The sequence below is a fragment of the Microtus oregoni genome, unplaced genomic scaffold (genome assembly GCF_018167655.1).
Source record: "Microtus oregoni isolate MIOR12 unplaced genomic scaffold, Mior012 000091F_ref0000469, whole genome shotgun sequence".
Taxonomy (NCBI): domain Eukaryota; kingdom Metazoa; phylum Chordata; class Mammalia; order Rodentia; family Cricetidae; genus Microtus; species Microtus oregoni.
This window is the reverse complement of record NW_024544600.1, coordinates 2,079,449-2,102,473: the sequence shown is the minus strand read 5'-3', so window position 1 is coordinate 2,102,473 and position 23,025 is coordinate 2,079,449. Positions and strand designations below refer to the sequence as shown.

General features: G+C 42.8%; 4 protein-coding genes across 4 annotated transcripts; all 4 read left to right on the top strand.

The window, feature by feature from the left end:
- The first annotated feature begins 1,126 nt into the window (after positions 1 to 1,126).
- On the top strand, positions 1,127 to 1,708 carry LOC121442361 (keratin-associated protein 4-2-like). Its single transcript, XM_041643862.1, has one exon. It carries the CDS (start codon positions 1,127 to 1,129, stop codon positions 1,706 to 1,708), a length of 582 nt encoding a protein of 193 aa, XP_041499796.1.
- A 6,838-nt stretch (positions 1,709 to 8,546) lies between these two features.
- Positions 8,547 to 8,993, top strand: LOC121442362 (keratin-associated protein 4-6-like). The gene has a single exon (XM_041643863.1). The coding sequence runs from the start codon at positions 8,547 to 8,549 to the stop codon at positions 8,991 to 8,993; it is 447 nt and encodes a 148-aa protein (XP_041499797.1).
- Positions 8,994 to 15,568: 6,575 nt separating this feature from the next.
- LOC121442364 (keratin-associated protein 4-11-like) lies at positions 15,569 to 15,988 on the top strand. Its single transcript, XM_041643864.1, has one exon. It carries the CDS (start codon positions 15,569 to 15,571, stop codon positions 15,986 to 15,988), a length of 420 nt encoding a protein of 139 aa, XP_041499798.1.
- A 6,367-nt stretch (positions 15,989 to 22,355) lies between these two features.
- Positions 22,356 to 22,772, top strand: LOC121442365 (keratin-associated protein 4-8-like). The gene has a single exon (XM_041643865.1). The coding sequence runs from the start codon at positions 22,356 to 22,358 to the stop codon at positions 22,770 to 22,772; it is 417 nt and encodes a 138-aa protein (XP_041499799.1).
- The last annotated feature ends 253 nt before the right edge of the window (positions 22,773 to 23,025 follow it).

Here is a 23,025-nt window from a genome sequence, read left to right as displayed (position 1 = left end):
ATGTTGCATGTGGGTGCAGTATACATGCACAGTACACACACATACACACACATACATAAGTACAATATACACAGTCGGTATAACGTTACTTGCTTATGTTTTCAGGTCTTACTAACATAACTACCTAAACATGAGCTAAACAAAGACAATAGTAATAGACGCGTTTACCCATAAGTGAACAGAGGGATGCACATGAGGCCTCAACCCTCAACAAGGAGCTATGAGAAACAGAGGAATGCTGATAGTGAAGAGAATAGTCTCTCCCAGGGAAGAGCACACCAATTGGTTATCCAATACTATTACTATCTTTCAATTATGCATATATGCATGCATATAGCCTCCTATAGATACAGAGTCGTGGCCATACCAGTTTTGTCCATATTCATCTGTTGTGAGGAACATAAATATTCTATTGATACACATTCAACCCTCTTAGTTATATACCACCCTGCCTCTGCTGCCATTTCTAACTTGCTGTGCATAAATCATATGTCCACATTCATTCTTCTAGTTAAGTGATGCCAATGCCCCCTGGACTGTGATTCTCTACAAAGTTACCATGCCTTCAGCCCTAGCCAGCTAAGATCTGCAGAAACAGTCACATTAACAAGAGCCAATAACAGAGCCTGGTGCCAATGCATTCCTGTTCCAAGCCACTGGTCTTTTATGCATGAGCCATCAGTGTAAAGTACCTGTATCTTCCAGGGTCACCAGAGCAATTAAAATAAAGCATGTGACTGCTTACAGGAAAGGAAGAGGTGCCACAAAAATGACACTGAAACATGGAGACCAGGACATCAAATGTCAGGTGACAGCTCTCTTGAAAGAAATTAAAAGGGGAAAAAAAGCCACTTAGGAGATGGTTCAGGAAGAACTGACAGTGAAAACTAACATGCTAGGAAGGAAATTATTCATTTACCTTACCAGTGTAACCAGGAAAAGAAACTCTCCTAATTTGATAATCACCTATTAATTAACCTAGATGATAGCAAGGAAAGAATGCTGCATGTGAGGACAGCAGCCCCTCAGTGGGGTATAAAAGGGGATGTGGGCAGGGAGACTCCCACTTCCAAATCTTCCAACCCACCTTCTTGTAAACCAACCCAGAACCTCCACCTCTGACACCATGGTCAACTCCTGTTGTGGCTCTGTCTGCTCTGAGGAGGGCTGTGGCCAAGGCTACTGCCAGCCCAGCTGCTGCCGGCCCACCTGCTGTGTGTCCAGCTGCTGTAGGCCCACCTGCTGTGTGTCCAGCTGCTGCAGACCCAGCTGCTGTCAGTCTGTGTGTTGCCGCCCCAGCTGCTGCCGCCCCAGCTGCTGCATTTCTAGCTGCTGCAGGCCTTCCTGCTGCCGCCCCAGCTGCTGCCGACCCAGCTGCTGCATTTCTAGCTGCTGCAGGCCTTCCTGCTGCCGCCCCTGTTGCTGCCGCCCCACCTGTTGCATTTCTAGCTGCTGCAGGCCTTCCTGTTGCCACCCCTGTTGCTGCCGACCCAGCTGCTGCATTTCTAGCTGCTGCAGGCCTTCTTGCTGCCAACCCAGCTGCTGCATTTCCAGCTGCTGCAGGCCTTCTTGCTGCCGCCCCTGTTGTCCCAGCTGCTGTGTGTCCAGCTGCTGCAGACCCCAGTGCTGCAGACCCCAGTGCTGCATCTCCTTCTGCTGCCGCCCCACTTGCTGCCGCCCAGCATGCTCTAGTTGTTCTTGCTGCTGAGCACTCTCCCTCACAGTCCCCTGATCTTCATCACCCAGAATTCCAGATGTAGACCCCTGTGACATGAATCCCAAAAGATTGATGTCTTTGATCTTGATTTAGGCCTCAAAATGTACTTACTCTTTCCTAACCAGATAAATTTGGATTTTCCCTTTAATCTAGCATGTTAATCCCATTCTGATGTTTATTTTCTGTCTCATTCCTTTAATAGAAGTATTTCTATATATTAAATCTAAATTTTAGACATCCAAATGCAAATGTGTCATATCTCCTTATCTCTCATTAATTACTCTTAGTTCTCGATTTATTTTTAGCTCCTCTCAAAATAGCAAAAGAAAAAAAAAACATAGCAGATTTATTTCCCTGTGCCTCTGTTTTCTCTTTGTTCCTGCTGCAATGCAGGAGGTGTTTTCTTGGAGCTCCCATGTGGTTCTCTCTACCAGAGGTTTCTCAGTCAGAGGGAGAAGCTCTGGGCAAGAGGGTTGAACCATGAGACCCAGAGCAAGTGGAGGAGGACGTTAGTAAGCACATGCTCCCATTCACACTTACTGATCATGTCTCAGTCTCATGTTCTAGGATGGAAATGGAAGCCAGTCCCATCCAGTCATGTCCTGCTCGCAGGTACTCTGTGCTGGCTTCCTTCCATCCTGACCACATGAAGTACCCCATCTCAGAGCCCTGTCCCCCAAGTCTCAGTGTTTCTGGCCTTGTTCACATTTTCACATAACATGGGTAGTCCCCATATGTGCTGTGACCTCTGGATCACTTCCCGCTTAACCTTTCATTTTTCTCTTTCAAGGTTTACACCATTATTTTCTCTATTAATCTTTATTTATTTGTCCATTTTGTCCACTTCCTGTAGCTGAGCCCTAGAGAGTAGTGGCCATGACAGTTACACTCTAGAGGAGACTGTCTTTAAACGGAAGCCACCTCATGGTGTGTGAACTATGTGGAATTCACTAACAACCAGACCCAGGAACTTTTCCAAAAGAAAACATCTAATAAGGAAATTCTCTTGAAACATAATCTGGTAGATAGTCACAGAAGCAGGTCAGATTCCTAGAAACTACAAAGCTTAAATCTGATATCAGGGAAGGCCACTTTTCTGGATGCCAGCAGGTTCTTGAGTATAAACGCCTCTCCTGAATTGTCAGACCAAAGGAGCAGCCCTGTCCCTACAAATCCTCAGACTGAGCTCCTGTCTCGTCCTACCTTATATTCCTCTCTCTGCCTAACCATATCCCTTCCTAGGACTAAAAGCCAGGACTAAGGCTGCTTTACCTTTTGACTCCACTTAGTTCAGTATGGTAGAAGTCTGTTCATTGCCTCTGAGACTGCTGGGTGGGAGCCATGCTCATCACCTCAACTCTGGTAACCAGTTGGCCCATGCTGCCATCAAGTAACTTGCAGCATGCTCCCCAGAAACCTCATTCAAGTGCTCGGCCTCCTGAAAGAGCTAGAGTTCATGCTAGTAGCACAGCCCAGGAAGCCATCAATCAGAAACTGTGTGGTTTGTTGGTGGTGGTGATGATTTTTTCCTACCACTGAATCAGAAGAACCTTTCTTAAAGAAGCCACAGTGCTAAGCCATGCTTAACTCCGTTATTTTGTGTCTAGAATTCCTTTTTAAGCTTTGTCAGGCTTTACATGGATATAATTGGCCATGTTGGAGTGGCAATTTGCTGTGAAAGGCTGCTCGTTCATTCCCGACTTCCCAGACCCAAAATAATCATGCAGAAACTATATTAATTAAATCACTGTTTGGCAAATCACTTAAGCATATTTCTAGCTAGCTCTTATATCTGGGGTTAACCCATTTCTATTATTTAATATTTTACCATAAGGCTTGTGCCCTACCAGCAAGGTTCTGGCTGGTGGCTCATGTCTTTCTCCTTTGGCAGCTCCATGCCTTCTCCTGACTCTGCCTTCTTTCTCCCAGCATTCAGCTTTGTTTTCCCCCACCTAGCTGTATTTTGTATATCTCTTTCAGCCTATCTTTACTCTGTTAAGCCATTGGATGAAAGAAGCTTCTTTATTCATTAAAACATAAAAGCAACATATATACAGAAGGATTTTCCACACTAGATGAAGGTTCTGTGATGACAACTGAGGTAGTCATCAATCTGATTACAGAAGAAGGCCAGTTTAATCATCCTCTCAACTGTTGCTTAGAGTCTTAGCTGGGGTCATCCTGTGGAATCCTGAGAATTTCCCTAGTACCATGTTTCTCACTAGCCTTTTACTGACTTCCTGAATTAAGATATCTCTTTCCTTTTTCTCCCTCTCTGTCCTTCTACCTTCTTTAGCACCTTGATATTTTAAACACCTTAATTAAAACACCATAATTAAAGCTTAGAGTAAAAGTTGTCAGGAAATCTTTCATTCCTGTAGAAAAAGAAGTATGCCTTTGGTTGGAACAAACCACCATATCAACAGAACCTGGGTTAATACAAAGAAGCACATATTTTATTCCTGAATGGACTAAGGAGAAGATAACTCAGTAAATTCAATCATCTTTGGATTCCTTGGTTTGAAGTATTAGTGTATTCTAGTCAATGGAAAGGAAAACACATCAATGCCTACTAGATTAAAATATATGGGCTGAACCAGAAGCAGCAATTACTCTACAAAAGGGTACCATACCGTCTTTCATTAAAAATGGATATATCTATGTATGTGAAGTCTGGGTACAGATACCTGTAAGGTCAGAACTTTTCGGGGGAGAATTACAGATAAATTTGAGCACAAGTATAGATTCTGTGATGATGAATAGATGATCTGGAAGACCACCAAAATTTACACAGCTTTAAAGATCCCCTCAGCCCCAAAAATGTTTATTCCAAAGTTCCCCTCACCAAGACTCTGAGAGTTGATGCCATCATACTGTTGTGTCCCTGTCACTGAACTACAAAATATGAGGAGGTACATCAAATCCTCAGGGTAGAATTCACTTGCACACATCTTCACTGTAAATAAGGTGTTTTCAAAACAATCATTTCTATCCAATGTGTACAGAACCTGGATCAAATATTCAAGACATCCTGTATAGCTTTGCTGATTAACATACTTCAAAGGTAAGGAGACAGATCCTTTCTGAGACCTAATGTCAACTCAGAGAGAAGCAGGTCTCTGCTTAATCCACTTGAGAAAGGAATCCTCCTGAGACATCAAGTGTTTGTTCCTTTTTTTGCATGAAATGTAGATCCACCAGGAATGTTCATGATTCTATAAATTGGAATCTTCATGTTGGAGAGGTTGGGACAACCCTAGATTTCTGAGGAGATTAATGTGCCTTCTTAGGCATTAAAGAAATTATAACATCTTTGGAGCCATTTTTTCTCAGATCTAACCAAAATCATGTCTTCTCCATATCCATTTAATATAGAGGAGTTTAGGTATCTGGAAATTGACATGGCATTCATATGTATTCTGAATTAAAGAAAATGTAGGTCAGCCCGGAGAGGAATCAGCAATGATGAGCTTCCGCAGGAGGGACAAACTCAAGATATACCACCACACCACTAGTCAGGGATATTTAAGCCTTTGTTTGCAATTTCATTTCCTATGCGTCACACAACAGACTGAAAATCTAGTCTAAGGCTGCCCCATAAATCACTCATATTGGTGGGGAATTTAAGGTCAGTGGTCATAAGCCTTAGCCTGTCAAGATCCTCTGGTTTTGCTTGTGATACGTTCCTGAAATTAACAGGTCTCACATAGATTCAGTTTCTCTGGGGTCTTGTCATTAGCATTATCCCAGGAGGGTTACATTCACGCTTTTACATCTATGGCATCCATCTAGGACAGACCCAGGACCTGCAGACCTCTGTGTTCTCATGTCAATGTCCTTCCACACTCACACTCTCTAAAGCCACCTGACACATGTGTGAGCCATCAGACTAATGAGACGTGACACTCCAAGGGAGGCAGGATGTCCACAAAGCCAACTCTGAAACACAGGGTGTAGGGAAGGAGAATGCCAGGTGACTGTGTCCTTGGAAGCCAGAGAAACCCAAAGAACTTCCTGGTGGGCTCAGAGGCCAATGATGCCTAACACATCACAAGTATGAAGGTGTGATTAGGCTCCACCTTGATCTTGACTCACACAGAGTGTCTTGCCTCTTTTGATGATTTATTTATGAGTCGAGGCCCCTCAGCAGGGCATGAAAGCAGACCATGTTCCAGTATGTTCCATTATTAGCTGCATAAGTTTTGAGCTTCTTTCCTCATGCCCTTCCTTCTTTCTTTCATTCCTCTCTAAACATATAGCTCTCATTTGATTTTCAACGTGTCACTCTTAACCCAAAATTTCTGGAAATGTGTGAGCTCTATGGCAATTTCCTCAGGAAAATTAAAACTGTTCATCAGCAGATGCTCACAATTCTAGTGCCTCCAGAGAGAGAGAGATGCCTTCATAGCTTCAGACACCCATGCTACTGTGATCTCTGAATTCTCTTGGTCACTTTATTGTCTCATAATGAACTCACTTCACTTTCTTGGTCTTTCTTAGGGTGATCTAGGATGAAAATTTCTTGGACATTCAGTTTTCTGACCACCAAAAACAAAAACAGTGGTGGCGCACACCTTTAATCCCAGCACTCAGGAGGGAGAGACAGGAAGATCTCTGTGAGTTCAAGGCCAGCCTGGTCTCCCTTTCTTGGAAAAAAAAAGCATTCTTATCTTGTGTTGTGATATTTTGTTTGTGATCTAACAAATAAAGCTTGCTGAAAGACCAGAGAAGTAGAGAAGCCAGTCACTAGTTCTTATCTCTACTGACTCCTCAGACCAAAGGGGTGATCCTGTCCCTACGAATCCTCAGAATGAGCTCTTGTCTCCTCTGCCTTGTATTTCTTTCTCTGCCTAGCCATATCCCTTACTGTCTCCACCTTCATAGTGCTGGAATTAAAGGCATGTGGACTCCCAGGTACTGGGATTAAAAGTGTGAGCCACCACTGCCTGGCTCTGTTTCCCTTTGAGACTGGATCGATCTAGTGTAGCCCAGGGTGGTCTTGAACTCATAGAGATCCATCTGCCTCTGCTTCCCGAGCACTGGAATTAAAGGTGTGTGCCACCACTACTGCCCTCTTTAGCTAACTAGTAGCTAGCTCTACACTCTCATCTTCAGGCAAGCTTTATTTGTTAGAACACAAACAATCACCACAATCATGGAGAACCCTTTAGAGCATGTGCAAAAGTACTTTGTTTATACCAATACAAGGATTTTTAGGTGTCAGTAAATAAAAATATATTGAAACATTTTAAGTTTAATGTTTATGTCCATTATACAATTGGTGATACCATATTTGCAAACAAGTGACACTGAGTCCATTTTATTTCATATTTTTAAAAACTTAACCTTTAGTTAAAATAGAATTGCATCATTTCCCCCTTCCCTTTCTTCCCTCCCCGTCCACCCATGTCTCCGCCCTCCAAATCATTCCATACCTTTCCACTCTCTCTAATCAATGGCCTCCTTCTCTTTGATTACTATTGTCACATATGTAGCATGCATAATTATATAAATGTAATATATATATATGTTATATAATTATATAAACCTTCTGAGCTCACTTATTGTTGCTATTGGCCACATCTAAATGTATACTGAATAAAATGGTAACTACCCTTAGCTCTCATTTCATTTGTCATTCTAAATATGTGTATTTGGGGTTACTATGGTTACTTCATGGGTATGTCCTATTAGGGACTCTAAGTCACTGCATTAACTGTCACCCACTATAGAGAAGTTTCTCTTACCCGGTTGAAAGCAGCGTTTCTCTGGAATCCTGATGTCTGATGTAAACTCTATGAATGCAATTTCTGTGTAAGCACATGTAAAATTGGAAATAGGTCTTATATTTATCTTAATGTCTCTAAAAATTAAACAGATTACAAAAACTAGAACATATGAAAATATTTTGGTAAGATGTCAGTAAAGTATAGCAATGCGATATCTTAATATTCCAGAAAAAAATGCATTTAAAACTATTAAATATGGCTGGGCGGTGGTGGCGCACGCCTTTAATCCCAGCACTCGGGAGGCAGAGGCAGGCGGATCTCTAGGAGTTCGAGGCCAGCCTGGTCTACAAGAGCTAGTTCCAGGACAGGAACCAAAAGCTACGGAGAAACCCTGTCTCGAAAAAAAAAAAAAAACTATTAAATATGTTCGTCTAGCTCAGACTGGGGGACCTCCAAAGACAGATCTCAGTCCCAGATGACTCTTCAGGGCAGGAAAACACTGAGTCATGCTTAACCCTTGGTCGGTGCAGAGGGGTTCTGAGACTGACCACATCCTGGAATGTCCTCGGAGTTTCACTAGCTCAGCAGGCAACTAGAATGTAAACATGGAACATGAGCATTCCGAATTCTCACATTTGATGGGGGGGGGGGGATTTTCTTCCTGTTTTCATTCCAGTGGTGCATTTAACAGAAGCCAGAATTTATCTACCGCGAATTCCCGCTCCATGAGTAGCCCCTCTGAAATCATGTTGGAATGGTAACTGAAGTACATATAACAACTCTGCCAAGTCACATGACAAGCAGGGATTGAGGCCACGTAATAGGGCAACTGAGGGGGAAATGCAAGAGGTGATTCATTGTGGAACTCCAGGAAACATGAGAAAAGTCAAGTAATTATTTCCTACATGTTGGTAGGTTTTGCTAGAAATCTGTAGCCGATTAATTTGCATTTGTAGCATGTAAACAAAAACAAGGAAATAGTATTTTCATAATTACAGAAACAACTTAGCTGGGTATAAAAGGGGGCCTGAAGCAAGGAGACTCCAAAACGTGGAACTCACTCTCTTGTAAACCCACCCAGAACCTCCATCTCTGACACCATGGTCAGCTCCTGTTGTGGCTCCGTCTGCTCTGAGGAGGGCTGTGGCCAAGGCTGCTGTCAGCCCAGCTGCTGCCGTCCCAGCTGCTGTGTGTCCAGCTGCTGCCGCCCCTGCTGCCAGCCCTGCTGCCGCCCCTGCTGCAGCCCCTGCTGCCAGCCCTGCTGCAAGCCCTGCTGCCAGCCCTGCTGCAGCCCCTGCTGCCAGCCCTGCTGCCGTCCCTGCTGCCGCCCCTGCTGCAGCCCCTGCTGCCAGCCCTGCTGCCAGCCCTGCTGCAGCCCCTGCTGCCAGCCCTGCTGCCAGCCCTGCTGCCGCCCCTGTTGCCGCCCCTGCTGCTGCCTGCGTCCAGTCTGCGGTCAGGTCTGCTGCCAGACCACTTGCTACCGCCCCACCTGTGTCGTCTCCACCTGCCCCCGCCCCATGTGCTGTGCCACCCCTTGCTGCTGCTGAGACCTTCCTTCCCTGAACACGCCCATTTTCACCACCTCCTTTGTTATGAAAAGCCATCTTTAGAGAGGTTATTCCTCTCTGTCCTAGACTCAGGATAGCTGCCTCTTTTGACTTCTACCTCGTCTCAGGCCAAAATATGAAATTGCAGATTAAGAAATTAATATAGAGGGAGGAGGGAGTGAATCCTGAAGGAGTTAGGGGGAGGAATGGAGGTATTAATGTGATCAAAATACATTGTGTGTACAATATTCTCAAATAATTAATACAGAATATTATATTAAATAATCAGAATGCATGTCTCTCTATCCAAAATGGAAATCCGTCCAGTCGCTGTGGAGTCAGATTATATCTCTACAGCTCAAAGTCTCACTACAGACTGGTGCCATCTTGTTTTCCCCACAACTGCCGTGACTTCTAAATAAAACACCTTTAATTGGAATAGAAATGCATTTTTCCGTGTCTGTTGCTTTATAACGATTGTCTTCAGTTAATGGAAATTTTATTCGAAGTCCAACTACACCGAACTTTCCTGTCCCGGTTCTCATGACCAGAAAATTCCCAACACGGTGAGTCTAAAATTGGAAAAAAGGAAGTCATAGCGATCAGTCAGCTGCAGGGAGGTCATGAGTGCATCAAGCTGCCACGTCAAAAAACGCTGCTGGCTTTTGCACTCTTTCCGCTCTTTTTCATGATCTTTTCTGAGCAGAGTGTGTAAGCATGTAGGAGTACATGTGCATGCATGTGCGTGTCTGTGTGTATATGCATACACACATGCGTGTGTGATAAAATGTCCAGTTGAGGACTGAGTTCTCACCAGTCCCTTCTCTGCTTTAATGGTTGTGAGTCTACATTCACTGCCCACGTGCCCTGAAAAAAGAGGCTTTGTTGATGACGGCTGAGAGATGCCGATTGTCTTCAGAGACCTAATTGCTGATGAGTTGCCCATGTTACAAGAAATAACCTTCTATCCATGCTCATGAGCCAGGCCTGCTTATGCCCAGTAGGTCACTCCCACAGACGAAGGCGTGAAAAAGGGGAGGGGGCCAGTCAGGAGGAAGTTCTGGGTCTGAGCAAGGGATAAAACTGGGGGACAGGAAATGAGAAAGACTAAAACCCACTACGTACAGGAATGAAAATGTCAAAGAATGAAAAGTAAACAAAGTAGGTCTGGAGAGATGGCTAAGCAGATAAGAACTCTGGCTGCTCTTCCAGAGGACCCAGGTTCAATTCCCAGCACCTACATGGCATTTCACACCTGTCTGTAACTCCAGTGCCAGAGGATCCAACACCCTCACACAGATACATGCAGAGCAAACACCAATGAACATAAAAAATTAAATTATATATAAAAAAGAAAATAAAAAGGTGAAAGAATAAGAGATTCTGTACCAAGTATTCAAGCAACAGCCAGCTTTCCACAGCAATCCATTAAAACACTTTCAAGTCCATCATCTCATAGAACATCTGCATGGACTAAAGTCTTAAAAGACAAGTGAAGTTGTCAAGAACACATGGAGGGAAATCTTTTTAAAATGCCAATGTATAACTATCTTGGGTTTATCGTTTTTCCATATGAAACTGGGTATTGTCCTTTCACGGCCTGCAAAGAATTGTGTTGAAATTCTGGTGGGGATTACTTGAACCTATAGATTGTTTTTTGTAAGATGACCATTTTTACCATTAATCCTACCGATTCATGAGCATAGGAGATTTTTTTCATCTTCTGATACCTTCTTTAATTTCTTTCTTCAAAGACTTGAAGTTTTGTCATAAAAAAATCTTTCACTTGCTTAGTTAGGGTTACCCCAAGATATTTTATATTTTTGTAGCTATTGTGAAGGGTGATGTTTCCCTGATTCCTATCTCAGTCTGTTTGTCATTTTTATATAAGAGAGTTACTGATTTTTTTAGTTAATCTTATATCTAGTCATATTGATAAAGATTCTTATCAACTGTAGGAGTTCCCTGGTAGAATTTTTGGGCTTGCTCATGTATACTATTATATCATTCTTTGACTTCTTCCTTTACAATTTCTATGCCCTGATCTCCTTCAGTTGTCTTTATTTCTCTAGCTAGAATTTTGAGTACTATATTAAACAGATATAGAGAAAGTAGACAACCTTGTCTTATTTCTGATTTTAATAGAATTGCTTTGAGTTTCTTTTCATCTAATTTGATGTTGGTTATATGCTTACTGTATTATGTCTAGGTTTTCCCTTGTATCCTCAATTTCTCCAAGACATTTATCATGAATGGGGTGTTGGACTTTATCAAAAATATTTTAGGCACCTAATGAAATGATTATGTGATTTTTTCCTTTCAGTTCATTTATATGGTGGATAATATTGACTATTTTTCATATATTGAACTATTCCTGTGTCTCTGGGACAAAGTCTACTGGATCATGGTAGATCATCTTTTTGATGTGTTCTGGGATTCAGTTTGCAAATATTTTATTGAGTATTTTTTAAAATTGGTCTATAATTATCTTTGTTGAATCTTTTTGTGGTTGGGTATTAGGCTGACTGTGACCTCATAAAATGAATTCGGCAATGTTTGTTCTGTTTCTATTTTGTAGAATAATTTGAGGGAGTATTGGCATTAATTCTTCTTTGAAAGTCTGGTAGAATTGTGCTAAAACTTTCTGTCTGGCCCTGAACTTTTTTGTTGTAGTGGGGGACGGGGGGAACTTTTAATGACTGTTCCTATTTCCGTAAGTGTTATAAGTCATTTGTTTATCTGATTTGATTTAACTTTGTTATCTATTGAGAAAATTATTTATTCTTTTAGACTTTTCAATTTTGTGGAGTACAAGGGGGGGGGGTTGCTTTGCTTTTTTTTTCCAATCTCATCTCAACTGCTTTTAATTGTTGGTTCTGGGGATTTTTTTTTTTTACTTTATTTATTTTTTTAGTCATTTTATATTCCAACCACAGTTCACAGTTCTCCCACCCACCCCTCCTCCTGGCCCCCTAGCCTTTCCCCCAACCACTCCTCCCAAATGGTAAGGCTTCCCATATGGAGTCAACAAAGCCTGGCGCATTAAGTTGAGGCAGGACCAAGCCCCTTCCTGCTGCATCAAGGCTGAGCAAAGTATCTCACCATAGGGAATGGGATCCAAAAAGTTAGTTCATGCACCAAGGATAGATCCTGGCTCCACTGCCAGGCGACCCTCAGATAAACAAAGCTACACATCTGTCTCCCACATGCAGAGGGCCTAGTTTGGTCCCATGCAGGCTCCACAGCTGTCAATCTAGAGTTTATGAGTTCCCCTGATCTTGGTAAAGCTATCCCTATAGATTTCTCCATCATGAACTTGACACACCCCCCTCACCCCACCTTGCTCATTTAATCCCTCTTTTCTTCAACTGAGTTCCCAGAGCTTAGCCTTGTGCTTGACTATAAAGCTCTGCATCTGGTCTCATCAGTTACTAGATGAAGCATCAGTTACTAGATGAAGGCTTTATGATGACAGTTAGGGTATTCACCAATCTGATTACAGAGGAAGGCCAGTTCACCCACCCTTTCCACTATTGCCTAGGAGTCTTAGCTGGGGTCATCCTTGTAGATTCCTGGAAGTTTCCCTAGCACCAGGCTTCTCCCTAACCCCATAATGGCTCCCTCTATCAATATATCTCTTTCATTGCTTAACTACTCCACTCATGCCCCCCAGCTTGGCCATACCATTCCCTCATCCCCTCCCTTCTACTATCCTCTTTGCCCACAGTTTACCCAGGTGATCTTGTCTAATTTTCTTTAGGTTCCCATAAGAAATTTAGAATTATGATCAAGTTCTGACTGGAGTATCCTGTGAGTCTTGATCATCTCAGACAGTAGTCTTGAATCTATTTTGGATGTAGAACTCTCATATCTGGGCCAACTGTTCCTACCGGAGATTTCTCAGGTGGTCTTCCTTAATCAAACCTTATTTTTCTTAATTCAGAATGAATCCACAGCTTCTCATTTCCTGTGGAAACAAAAGCAAAATCTCTTTTCCAAAGCAACATACCTTTTGACTTCAATTTTGAAGTCAAGCTATTTTCAAAATACCTATTTTGGATTAATTCAACAGCATTTATAAGCAAATATCTTTTAGTAGCTGTTGCTCCTTCCTCAGCATTCAAACAATTCAAAGAGAGCATAATAACATACAGTATCCAGATTACCTGTGTGTTTTCCATCTTTATGAGGCTTTATTTTAAACTCTATTTCTTTTATTTTTAATTTTTGGCTTTTTTAAACAGGGTTTCTGTGTATCTTTGTCCTGGAACTCACTCTGTAGACTAGGCTGTCCTTGAACTCACAGAGATTTGCCAGACTCTGCCTTCCCAGTGCTGGGGTTAAAGGTGTGTGCTACCACACCTTGAAGTCACAGAGGTCAGTCTACCTCTGTCTCTCAAGTGTTGGGATTAAAGATGTGTACCACCACACCCAACTACTCTCTCTCATTTTTTATTTTAAGGACTTTAACCTCTTTTTTTCAAGCCTGCATATATTTTTAACACACTGTAAACCATTTAGAGGTTTTCTTGGTTTTTGAATCTCTCTTTACTGTATATCTCTCTTTTTCTGACCGCTTGAGTCTTTAATTTGCTAAGCAATATGGAGTGGATTAAAGCTGTGGCTTTGATGGCTAGATCCAGCCCATTTCTTAGCTTTCTGAGATTCCAGACTCATGGCAGAGGTATTGGGACATATTTATATAATCACAATATAGATATAAAATTAAATTATGTATTATATAATACTATTGTGTATTACCTAATGTGCATTCCATATTCAAATGTTGCCAGTACTGTCCTAAAAATAAATTTCTGTTCATAGCTAATCATTACACTTAGATGCCGCACCTCTTTTTTTTTTTTTTTTTTTTTTGGATTTTTGAGACAGGGTTTCTCCGTAGCTTTTTGGTTCCTGTCCTGGAACTAGCTCTTGTAGACCAGGCTGGCCTCGAACTCACAGAGATCTGCCTGCCTCTGCCTCTGCCTCCTGAGTGCTGGGATTAAAGGCATGTGCCGCCACCACCCAGCAACTGCACCTCTTTTATTTTCTTAAACCTGAAACATTTCCTCAGCCTGTCACTGTATTAGAAGAGTCTGTCAGTGCTAAAGATGGCAGGCCAGTCATTATGTGCAGAATGATTCAGCCTTTGTTTGTCTTATGTTTTCTTATAGTTACAGCCCCATTATGCCTTTGACAGAAATAATAAAGGAGGTGTCTTTTCAAAGTGTAGCTGCATTTACCACATGTGTGCATATACACATGTGTGTGCAGTTACAAATATATGCTCCTGTTTGTGGAGACCAGAAGATAACCTTAAAGATCATGCCTCAGGCACTGTCTATCACTTTGATTTTGAGACACGACCACTCACTGGCCTGACTGGCCAGCAAGCCCTAGTGTTCCGCTTGTCTCTGCTTCCATGGTGCTGAGATGAAAACATACCACAATGCTTGGAATACCTTCTGGGGTTTGAACTCGGGTTTTCATGCTGGCCAAGCAAGCGCTGAGCCATTTTCACAGCCCTAAAACCAATTCTGATTCCCAGGTTAACAGTTCTTTCATAGTAACTTAGTATTTTTTCCATTTTGAAATTGATAAATAATTGAAAGAGAAATATTTTGAAATATACAAATATCACATTCCTAGTCAAACTTTTATCCAATCATTTTAGGATTCATTGAGATTTCCCTGACCAAGTTTTATTATGAGGGATATAGAGACTCCCTTACTCCTTTCCCATTTAACGAATCACCTTCCACTGTTGTGGAGAGCTTCTTTCTCGCCGTCTTCTATTTCTCTACTTAGTCTTGGTATGGACTGGTTATTCTTATTTTACATGATGTGTTGAAATCCATTGCTGTCATTATTTGCTCTGGGGTTTAAGTTGTCCCATACTGGGTCAGTGAGAGTGCCTTCGAGGTGGCACCAAAGGCCTTTTCAGACTTAAACCAGTGAGTCATTGGTGACAGTTTGAAACTTGGTAAAGGAAGTATCATTTCTACTGCGTAGCCCGGGGTAGTCCAGATGGCCTACCATCTAATGAGCATCCGTGACTCACAGACAAGATTCTCTTCCTCATAGCTCACAGGGAGCTACCTCACAAGGATAACCTCCCCCCACCCGCCATTTCCCTACTCTCATTATGCTTCCCTTCGACATCAAAAGAGATTGAGCATCATGAGACACATTGGCTGAAGTAGCATGATGAGTGATATACAAACCGCAGGCATAAACAGTGACTGACCCCGTCAGGTGGACCCATCCAAGAAGCACAGTGGACAAACAAGGAAACAGAGAAGGCAATTCTATGACAAAAACCACAGTGAGTAATCTTAAAGCTCAAGGAGAAGGAAATCTTATTTTTCTTTAGCATCAAGTATTTTAAAAGGAAAACCAATTATCAGACGTAATGATGCCTATTTCTTCAGGGAAAAGAAAAACAACTTGGAAATACTCCAGGCCGTGGTCACAGCACCCTTCGCAGAATATAAAAGGGGGCACAAAGCAGGGGGATTTTCAGATTCATTACACCACTCACTCCCTTACTAATCAGAACCTCCACCTCTGACACCATGGTCAGCTCCTGTTGTGGCTCTGTCTGCTCTGAGGAGGGCTGTGGCCAAGGCTGCTGCCAGCCCAGCTGCTGCCGTCCCAGCTGCTGTGTGTCCAGCTGCTGCCGTCCTAGCTGCTGTGTGTCCAGCTGCTGCAGGCCCAGCTGCTGCCAGTCTGTGTGCTGCCAGCCCACCTGTTGCCGCCCCAGCTGCTGCAGACCCTCCTGCTGCCGCCCCAGCTGCTGCATCTCCAGCTGCTGCCAGCCCTCCAGTGGTGGTTCCAGCTGCTGCAGTCCTTGCTGCCAGCCCTGCTGCCGCCCCTGCTGCTGCCTGCGTCCAGTCTGCGGTCAGGTCTGCTGCCAGAGCACTTGCTACCGCCCCACCTGTGTCGTCTCCACCTGCCCCCGCCCCATGTGCTGTGCCACCCCTTGCTGCTGCTGAGACCCTTGCCATGAATCCATCTCCCTCTCTCTAGATTTAGATCTTTTGTGTATGTGGGTTGATGCTGTGGAACTCATTTTCACAAGTCCAGTGAGGAGCCAGACAGTGGAATCTGGATTTCATCTGGAAACAAATTTTACTCAGCCAACAAACAACTGGAAAAACACATCTCATACCTTCTCTACAGGACTTCGTAGCTGGAATAATCTGATATATTTCTGTACCAAATCAAACTTCCCATTTCTCTGCAATAAAAATTCAATGTGACTGGTATTCTTTTAAGATGGTGTCTCCTCTTCTTTTGTATTCTTTTTTTTTTATTTTATCTTTTGGTTTTTCAAGACAGGATTTCTCTGTGTAGGTTTGTAGCCTATCCTGGAACATGCTCTGTAGACCAGACTGGCCTCGAACTTAAAGAGATCCACCTGTCTCTGCCTCCCAAGTGCTGGGATTAAAGTGTTGGTTGTGCAATCACCACCCAGCCTAGGTGCCTACTCTTCTTAAACAAGTGAGTTTGGGGGTTGGAAGACAGTTCTGTCAGTTAAGCACTTGCTGCACAAGGGTGAGGCCCTGAATTCAATAATGAGAATCTGTGTAAAAGCCAGGTGTGGTGGCACATGCTCACAAATTCAGTGCTGGGGCAGCAAAGCTAGTGAGTCCTTTGGGCTGCTGGGCTAACAATGTTAGCCTAATTGGTGAACTCTAGGTCCCAGGGAGAGACTCTGTTTCAAAAACTAAGATGGACAGACCCTGCTGGATGACATCAGAGGTTGACATCTGGCCTACTTAAATACACACACACACACACACCACCACCACCACCACCACCACCACCACACCACAGACATATCACACGCATACAAATAGACACACACATGAGAGGTGTATTTCACCTACAGAATACAAAAACATATACCATACACACTCATACCACACATACACGCACACCACACACACACACACATAAGACATACACATGCACCACACACACACACCAGACATACACACCACACACACACACACACGCACCCTACACATCACAGACACAGACCACACACACACACACACCACACACACGCCAGACATACACACACAGCAAGTGTATTTCACCTACAGAGCACAGAAGAAAATGTTCTTGCTTTTCAGCCTCCACTGGCTGACTTTTCTCCCTGCGTCTTACTATTTCATAGGCAAACTACTTATCCCTGTGAATCAACTTTGGGAAAAGAGAGAAGCTGTGAAAAGGAACAATACTTGCAGGACTTTATGAATGTCAGAGCATGAACAGCACAACGTGTGCCTCACACTTCACACGGGATAGCTTGCACCTTTGGGATGCAGAGGCCACAAGCCCATACTGCTTCTGCCTCCATGTAGAGCAGGGCTTCGGTAGAAGAACAAAGCACATTAACACCTATGTATAAAGATGCCAAGGTGAAACTCGGTACATGAGGCTACCCCTACATTGTATGTTAACTTCATGTATTAATTAGAAAATAATATAGCAGGCATATTCGAACAGCAGATTAAAATGTACTTGAAATGGAGTTGTACTTTACCCACAACTTGCCTTTCCTTTTCATAGAAAGTTTTCAAATCCCAATATATCCAGAGGACAGAATCATATCTCAGAGGAGAGGGTAGATCCAGTGGGGAAACTAGACAAGCAAACTGTGGTCTAACTGTGGTCAGCTGCAGGTTGCATGTCCACATGAGAAGAGCCCAGCTCCTGGCATTGGTTCCATCCTTTTGACATGTGGGCCTGCTCAGCGAGTCTGCTGCCAGATTCCTCTCCGATTTCTCTCACACACTCATTCAAGGAGCATCTGCTGTATGCTTCCAACCCAGCCTCCCTTGTGAGTGCCGAGGCAACAATGAGAACCAACACGCACAAGACTGCACTCAAGAGTCTACACATAATGGGGTTTCTCAGCAAAGTGTCTGATGTGTTCCCTCTCAAATGTTTTTCCAGGGGATGGAGAGACAATGGCTCAATGGTTAAGAGCATTGGCTACTCTTCCAAGGGACCTGTGTTTGAGTTCCAGCACCAACATTGGGGACCTACAATTGACCGTGACTCCAGTTGCAAGGAATCCAGCACCTTCTTCTGGTCTCCATGAGCACCAGGTACACGCATGTTACACAGATGAAAGTACTGACAACACACCATATATGGTAAATAGAAAGAAATAATAATAAAACAAATAAAAAATAAAACCTTTGTCCTCTTCAGTTTGCGCATAATATTTCTTTTTTTTTATAGCCAGTTCATGTTTATTTTTGTTTGTTTGTTTTTTGATGGAGGAGGGTCATCTTTCTATCTGTTGATTTCATTGGTTGAGCAATAAAGAAACTGCTTGGCCCTCATAGGTTAAAACATAGGTGGGAGGAGAAAACAGAGCAGAAGACTGGGAGAAAGAAGCTGAGTCAGAGAGTCGCCATGATTCTCCCACTCCAGGCAGACACAGGTTAAGATCATTCCTGGTAAGCCAGCTCATGGGCTACACAGATTATAAGAAATGGGCTAGTCCAGGTGCGAGAGTTAGCCTAGAAGAGGCTAGATAGAAATGGGCCAAGCAGTGTTTAAATGAATACAGTTTGTGTGTAATTATTTCGGGTTAAGCTAGCCGTGCAGGCGGCCGGGTGCCGGGGACGCAGCCCGCTGCTCCTATTTAAACAGTTTTTTACATGGGGTCTCACTGTATAGCTCAGACTGGTCTCAAACTCACAAAAGTCTGTTTGCCTCAGTTGGGATTACAGATGTATATCCCTACACCTGGCCCACTATTTTATTTTTTTTTAAGTGTGAAGTTGGACTTTTTTTTTTGTTTTGTTTTTTTCTTTCTTTTTTTTTTAAATTTATTTATTTATTTAAGGATTTCTGCCTCCTCTCTGCCACCGCCTCCTGCACGTACTGGCTTTGGGGGAGCCTAGGCAATTTGGATGCTCACCTTACTAGACCTGGATAGAGGTGGGCGGTCCTTGGGCTTCCCACAGGTCAGGGAACCCTGATTGCTCTTTGAGCTGATGAGGGAGGGGGACTTGATCGGGGGAGGGGGAGGGAAATGTGCATAGTATTTCTGCTTGTAATTTTAGTCATAGGGATAAAATTGAGCTTTAGAATTCCACTTTAGGTGAAAAATGGAAACTATCCCCTCAAAAGGATATTTTTATTAATGACATATCCTATCTTTTTGCTCTAGAGAGCACCTGAAATCTTATAGTTTGAAGAGGAAGCCAGAAACGCAGGCTCACGGATGAGGGATAAAATAAAACTAAGCCCTCAGCTATTTGTTTAGGACAAAAATTAAATGAGCTGAATAACCCAAAGGCATTGTAGAGACAATTATTATTGTGCTGATGGTGACATAAGTACCATAAGTACGTAAGTATAGAGCAAAACCTCAACTCAGAAACTCTAGGACAGTGCATGGTGGTGGTGATGACCTCTTTTGGGGGGGGGTAGATGACTTCTTACAGAGGTTGCCTAAGACCATTGGAAAACACAAATATTTACATTATGATTCATAGCAGTAGGAAAATTACAGTTATGAAGTAGTAATGAAATAATTTTATGGTTGAGGCCAGCACAAGGTGAGGACCTGCTGTTGAAGGTTGAAGCATTAGGAAGGTTGAGGTGCTCTAGGAGATGCAAGAATCAGAGCAAAAGTCAATATACTGGGAGACTAAAGAGTGAACACACAGAAAAACTGACTAGATTTGTTCACATGAAAGAAAGCAAAGCAAAACCTGAAATAGCCCAAATATTTCTCAGTAAAAGACTCTCCAGATGAGCTGTATTATGCCCACAAAATTGAGTACTGGATAGCAGAAATTCAATGAGAAATATCTGATGCCACTACTATAGAATAAACAGTAATTTGCCATTGCTGTGGTACATTAAGTGAGCCAAAGCAAATTGTAACCAACTGTGCACAGTATAAGAACATTTAATAAATAAGACCTGTAGTCAATGTGAACTTGTATTAAAATAATAATGTAAAGACAGCCTTCAAGCTAAAAAATAATAAGCATTTAAGTTGGTTGATATTCTAACTAGTCTGAGGTAAGCATTATGCAATATGCACACAAGTCAAGAAATTGCACTGTAGCTCACAAATATGTACACACAGCATGTGACCTGAAGTAAAAGAACTTTCTGGGAAGAAGCAGAAGAAGGTACATTTTTTTTTAATTTTTATTGAGCTCTACATTTTTCTATGCTCCCTTCCCTGCATCTCCTCTCCCCTTCAGTCCTCCCCCAATGTCCCCATGCTCCCAATTTACTCAGGAGATCTTGTCTTTTTCTACTTCCCATGTAGATTAGATCTATGTAAGTCTCTCAATGTCCTCATTGTTGTCTAAATTCTCTGGGATTGTGGTTTGTAGTCTGGCTTTCTTTGCTTTATGTTTAAAAACCACCTATAAGTGAGTGCATGTGATAATTGTCTTTCTGTGTCTGGGTTACCTCACTCAAAATAATATTTTCTAGCTCCACCCATTTTCCTGCAAAATTCAAGGCGTCGTTATTTTTTCTGCTGTGTAGTACTCCATTGTGTAAATATATCACATTTTCCTTATCCATTCTTGGGTTGAGGGGCATTTAGGTTGTTTCCAGGTTCTGGCTATGATAAACAAAGCTTCTATGAACATAGTTGAACACATTTCCTTGTGGTATGATTGAGCATCCTTTGGATATATACCCAAAAGTGGTATTACTACGCTTTGAGGAAGGTTGTTTCCTAATTTTTTGAGAAATCGCTACACTGACATCCAAAGGGGCTGTGCCAGCTTGCATTCCCACCAGCAATGCAGAAGTGTTTCCTTTTCCCAACAACCTCTCCAACATAAGTTGTCATCAGTGTTTTTGGTCTTGGCCATTCTTACAGGTATAAGATGGAATCTCAGAGTTGTTTTGATTTGCATTTCTCTGATGACTAAGGATGTTGAACATTTTCTTAAGTGTCTTTCAGCCATTTTAGATTCCTCTGTTGAGAGTTCTCTGTTTAGGTCTGTACTCCATTTTTTTTTATTGGATTGTTTGTTCTTTTGGTATCCAATTTCTTGAGTTCTTTGTGTATTTTGGAGATCAGACCTCTGTCTGAGTGAAGATCTTTTCCCATTCTGTAAGCTGTCGTTTTTTCTTGTTGACCGTGTCCTTTGCTTTACAGAAGCTTTTCAGTTTCAGGAGGTCCCAATCATTATTTTTTTCTCTCAGTGTCTGTGCTGCTCAGGTTATATTTAAAAAGTGGTCTCCTGTGCCAATGCGTTCAAGTGTACTTCCCACTTTCTTTCTCATTCTAAGGAGAAGAAACAGGACAATAAAAGGTGTGGAAGTTAATATTTCTGCCTTGGGGACTACCAAAGTCTCTAACAAGTTGAACTCATTTCTGCAGGAGCTGTAATGACTATGTTCCTTGTGAGTTCTTTGAAAAGTAAACTCACCAGAATAATCACAACACATGATTAGGAGATCTGGAGCATGGCCAACACTAACAGCAATGATTTCTGTGATCTTGATTTTTATTGAAAAGTATATGAGCTGTTTAATTCTTGATTTGAATCCTGGTCTTCAAAACTTTCAATTTGTTTCATAATTTCCCTTTTGACATAGCATACTTTAGAGTTTATTGGACAAACAGCAAAGCCTTCTATGCCCTCATTATCCAAGCAGTGTCTCAAACCCATCATTATTGAAAGAGTGTCAGGGAAGGTTGCTTCACATGAGACTTTTTTAAAATAGAAATCAGAATCCACTGTGTATGCTGACTTATCAAACAATGAATCAAACCCATTCACATTTCATATACCATATGTAGAGAGGAGTGCTAGGGGATAAATGGGTCTTTGTCATATATAGAGCTAACCATTCAAGTACAGTCTTTACAATGAGCTATGAACACAGTCAAAAAATCTTTCCCCTGGCTCTCTCTTTACCAGTGCTCTACCAGGCAATAACTTATGCATACCCACATAAAGAGAGGCAACATCTTGTGAGCCATTCCAGAAATATTATCAAGCAGGCACAGAGTGACGTATGTACCATGTGCTAGCCCCAGTTTAGAAGGTGCACAGGCAGAAACAGAAGCACAAATGCCATTTCACATGCCCCAGTTCAATGAATCACAACAATGCAGAAAAAGAAACTGATGCCTTTTCTACACACTGGAATATTTAACCTTGCAAATATAATTATGCCTTAATAACACTAATTAACGCCCTAATAAGAAAAAACAAGGAAAAGGGTTTTGCTCATGGTGACACCAGTTGCTGAGAAAAGTATAAAAGGGCACATCAACCAGGAGACCTTCAAATTCTCAAAACTCACTTTCTCAGAAACTCACCCAGAACCTCTACCTCTGACACCATGGTCAGCTCCTGTTGTGGCTCTGTCTGCTCTGAGGAGGGCTGTGGCCAAGGCTGCTGCCGTCCCAGCTGCTGTGTGTCCAGCTGCTGTAGGCCCAGCTGCTGCCGGCCCAGCTGCTGTGTGTCCAGCTGCTGTAGGCCCACCTGCTGTCGCCCCAGCTGCTGCAGACCCTCCTGCTGCCAGCCTAGCTGCTGCCGCCCCAGCTGCTGCATCTCCAGCTGCTGCCAGCCCTCCTGTGGTGGTTCCAGCTGCTGCAGTCCTTGCTGCCAGCCCTGCTGCCGCCCCTGTTGCCGCCCCTGCTGCTGCCTGCGTCCAGTCTGTGGTCAGGTCTGCTGCCAGAGCACTTGCTACCGCCCCACCTGTGTCGTCTCCACCTGCCCCCGCCCCATGTGCTGTGCCACCCCTTGCTGCTGCTAAGCCTCCATCCATGGATCCAGCTTATATTTTACCTCTGTCCCCATCATCGGCCACAAGGATGCACAGGATGGGTTCAATATTGTCTTGTTGAATCCTATCTCTGTGTTTTATTGGACCCAACAATAGCTATTCTAACTTCAATCCAAATCCCTCATGTCGCCCTCTCCTCCCCATCTATGTCTGGACTTGCTTGTACCTCACAAGCGGTTGGACTGACCTGACCAGTCCTTCCTAGATTTCTCTTAATTCCTAG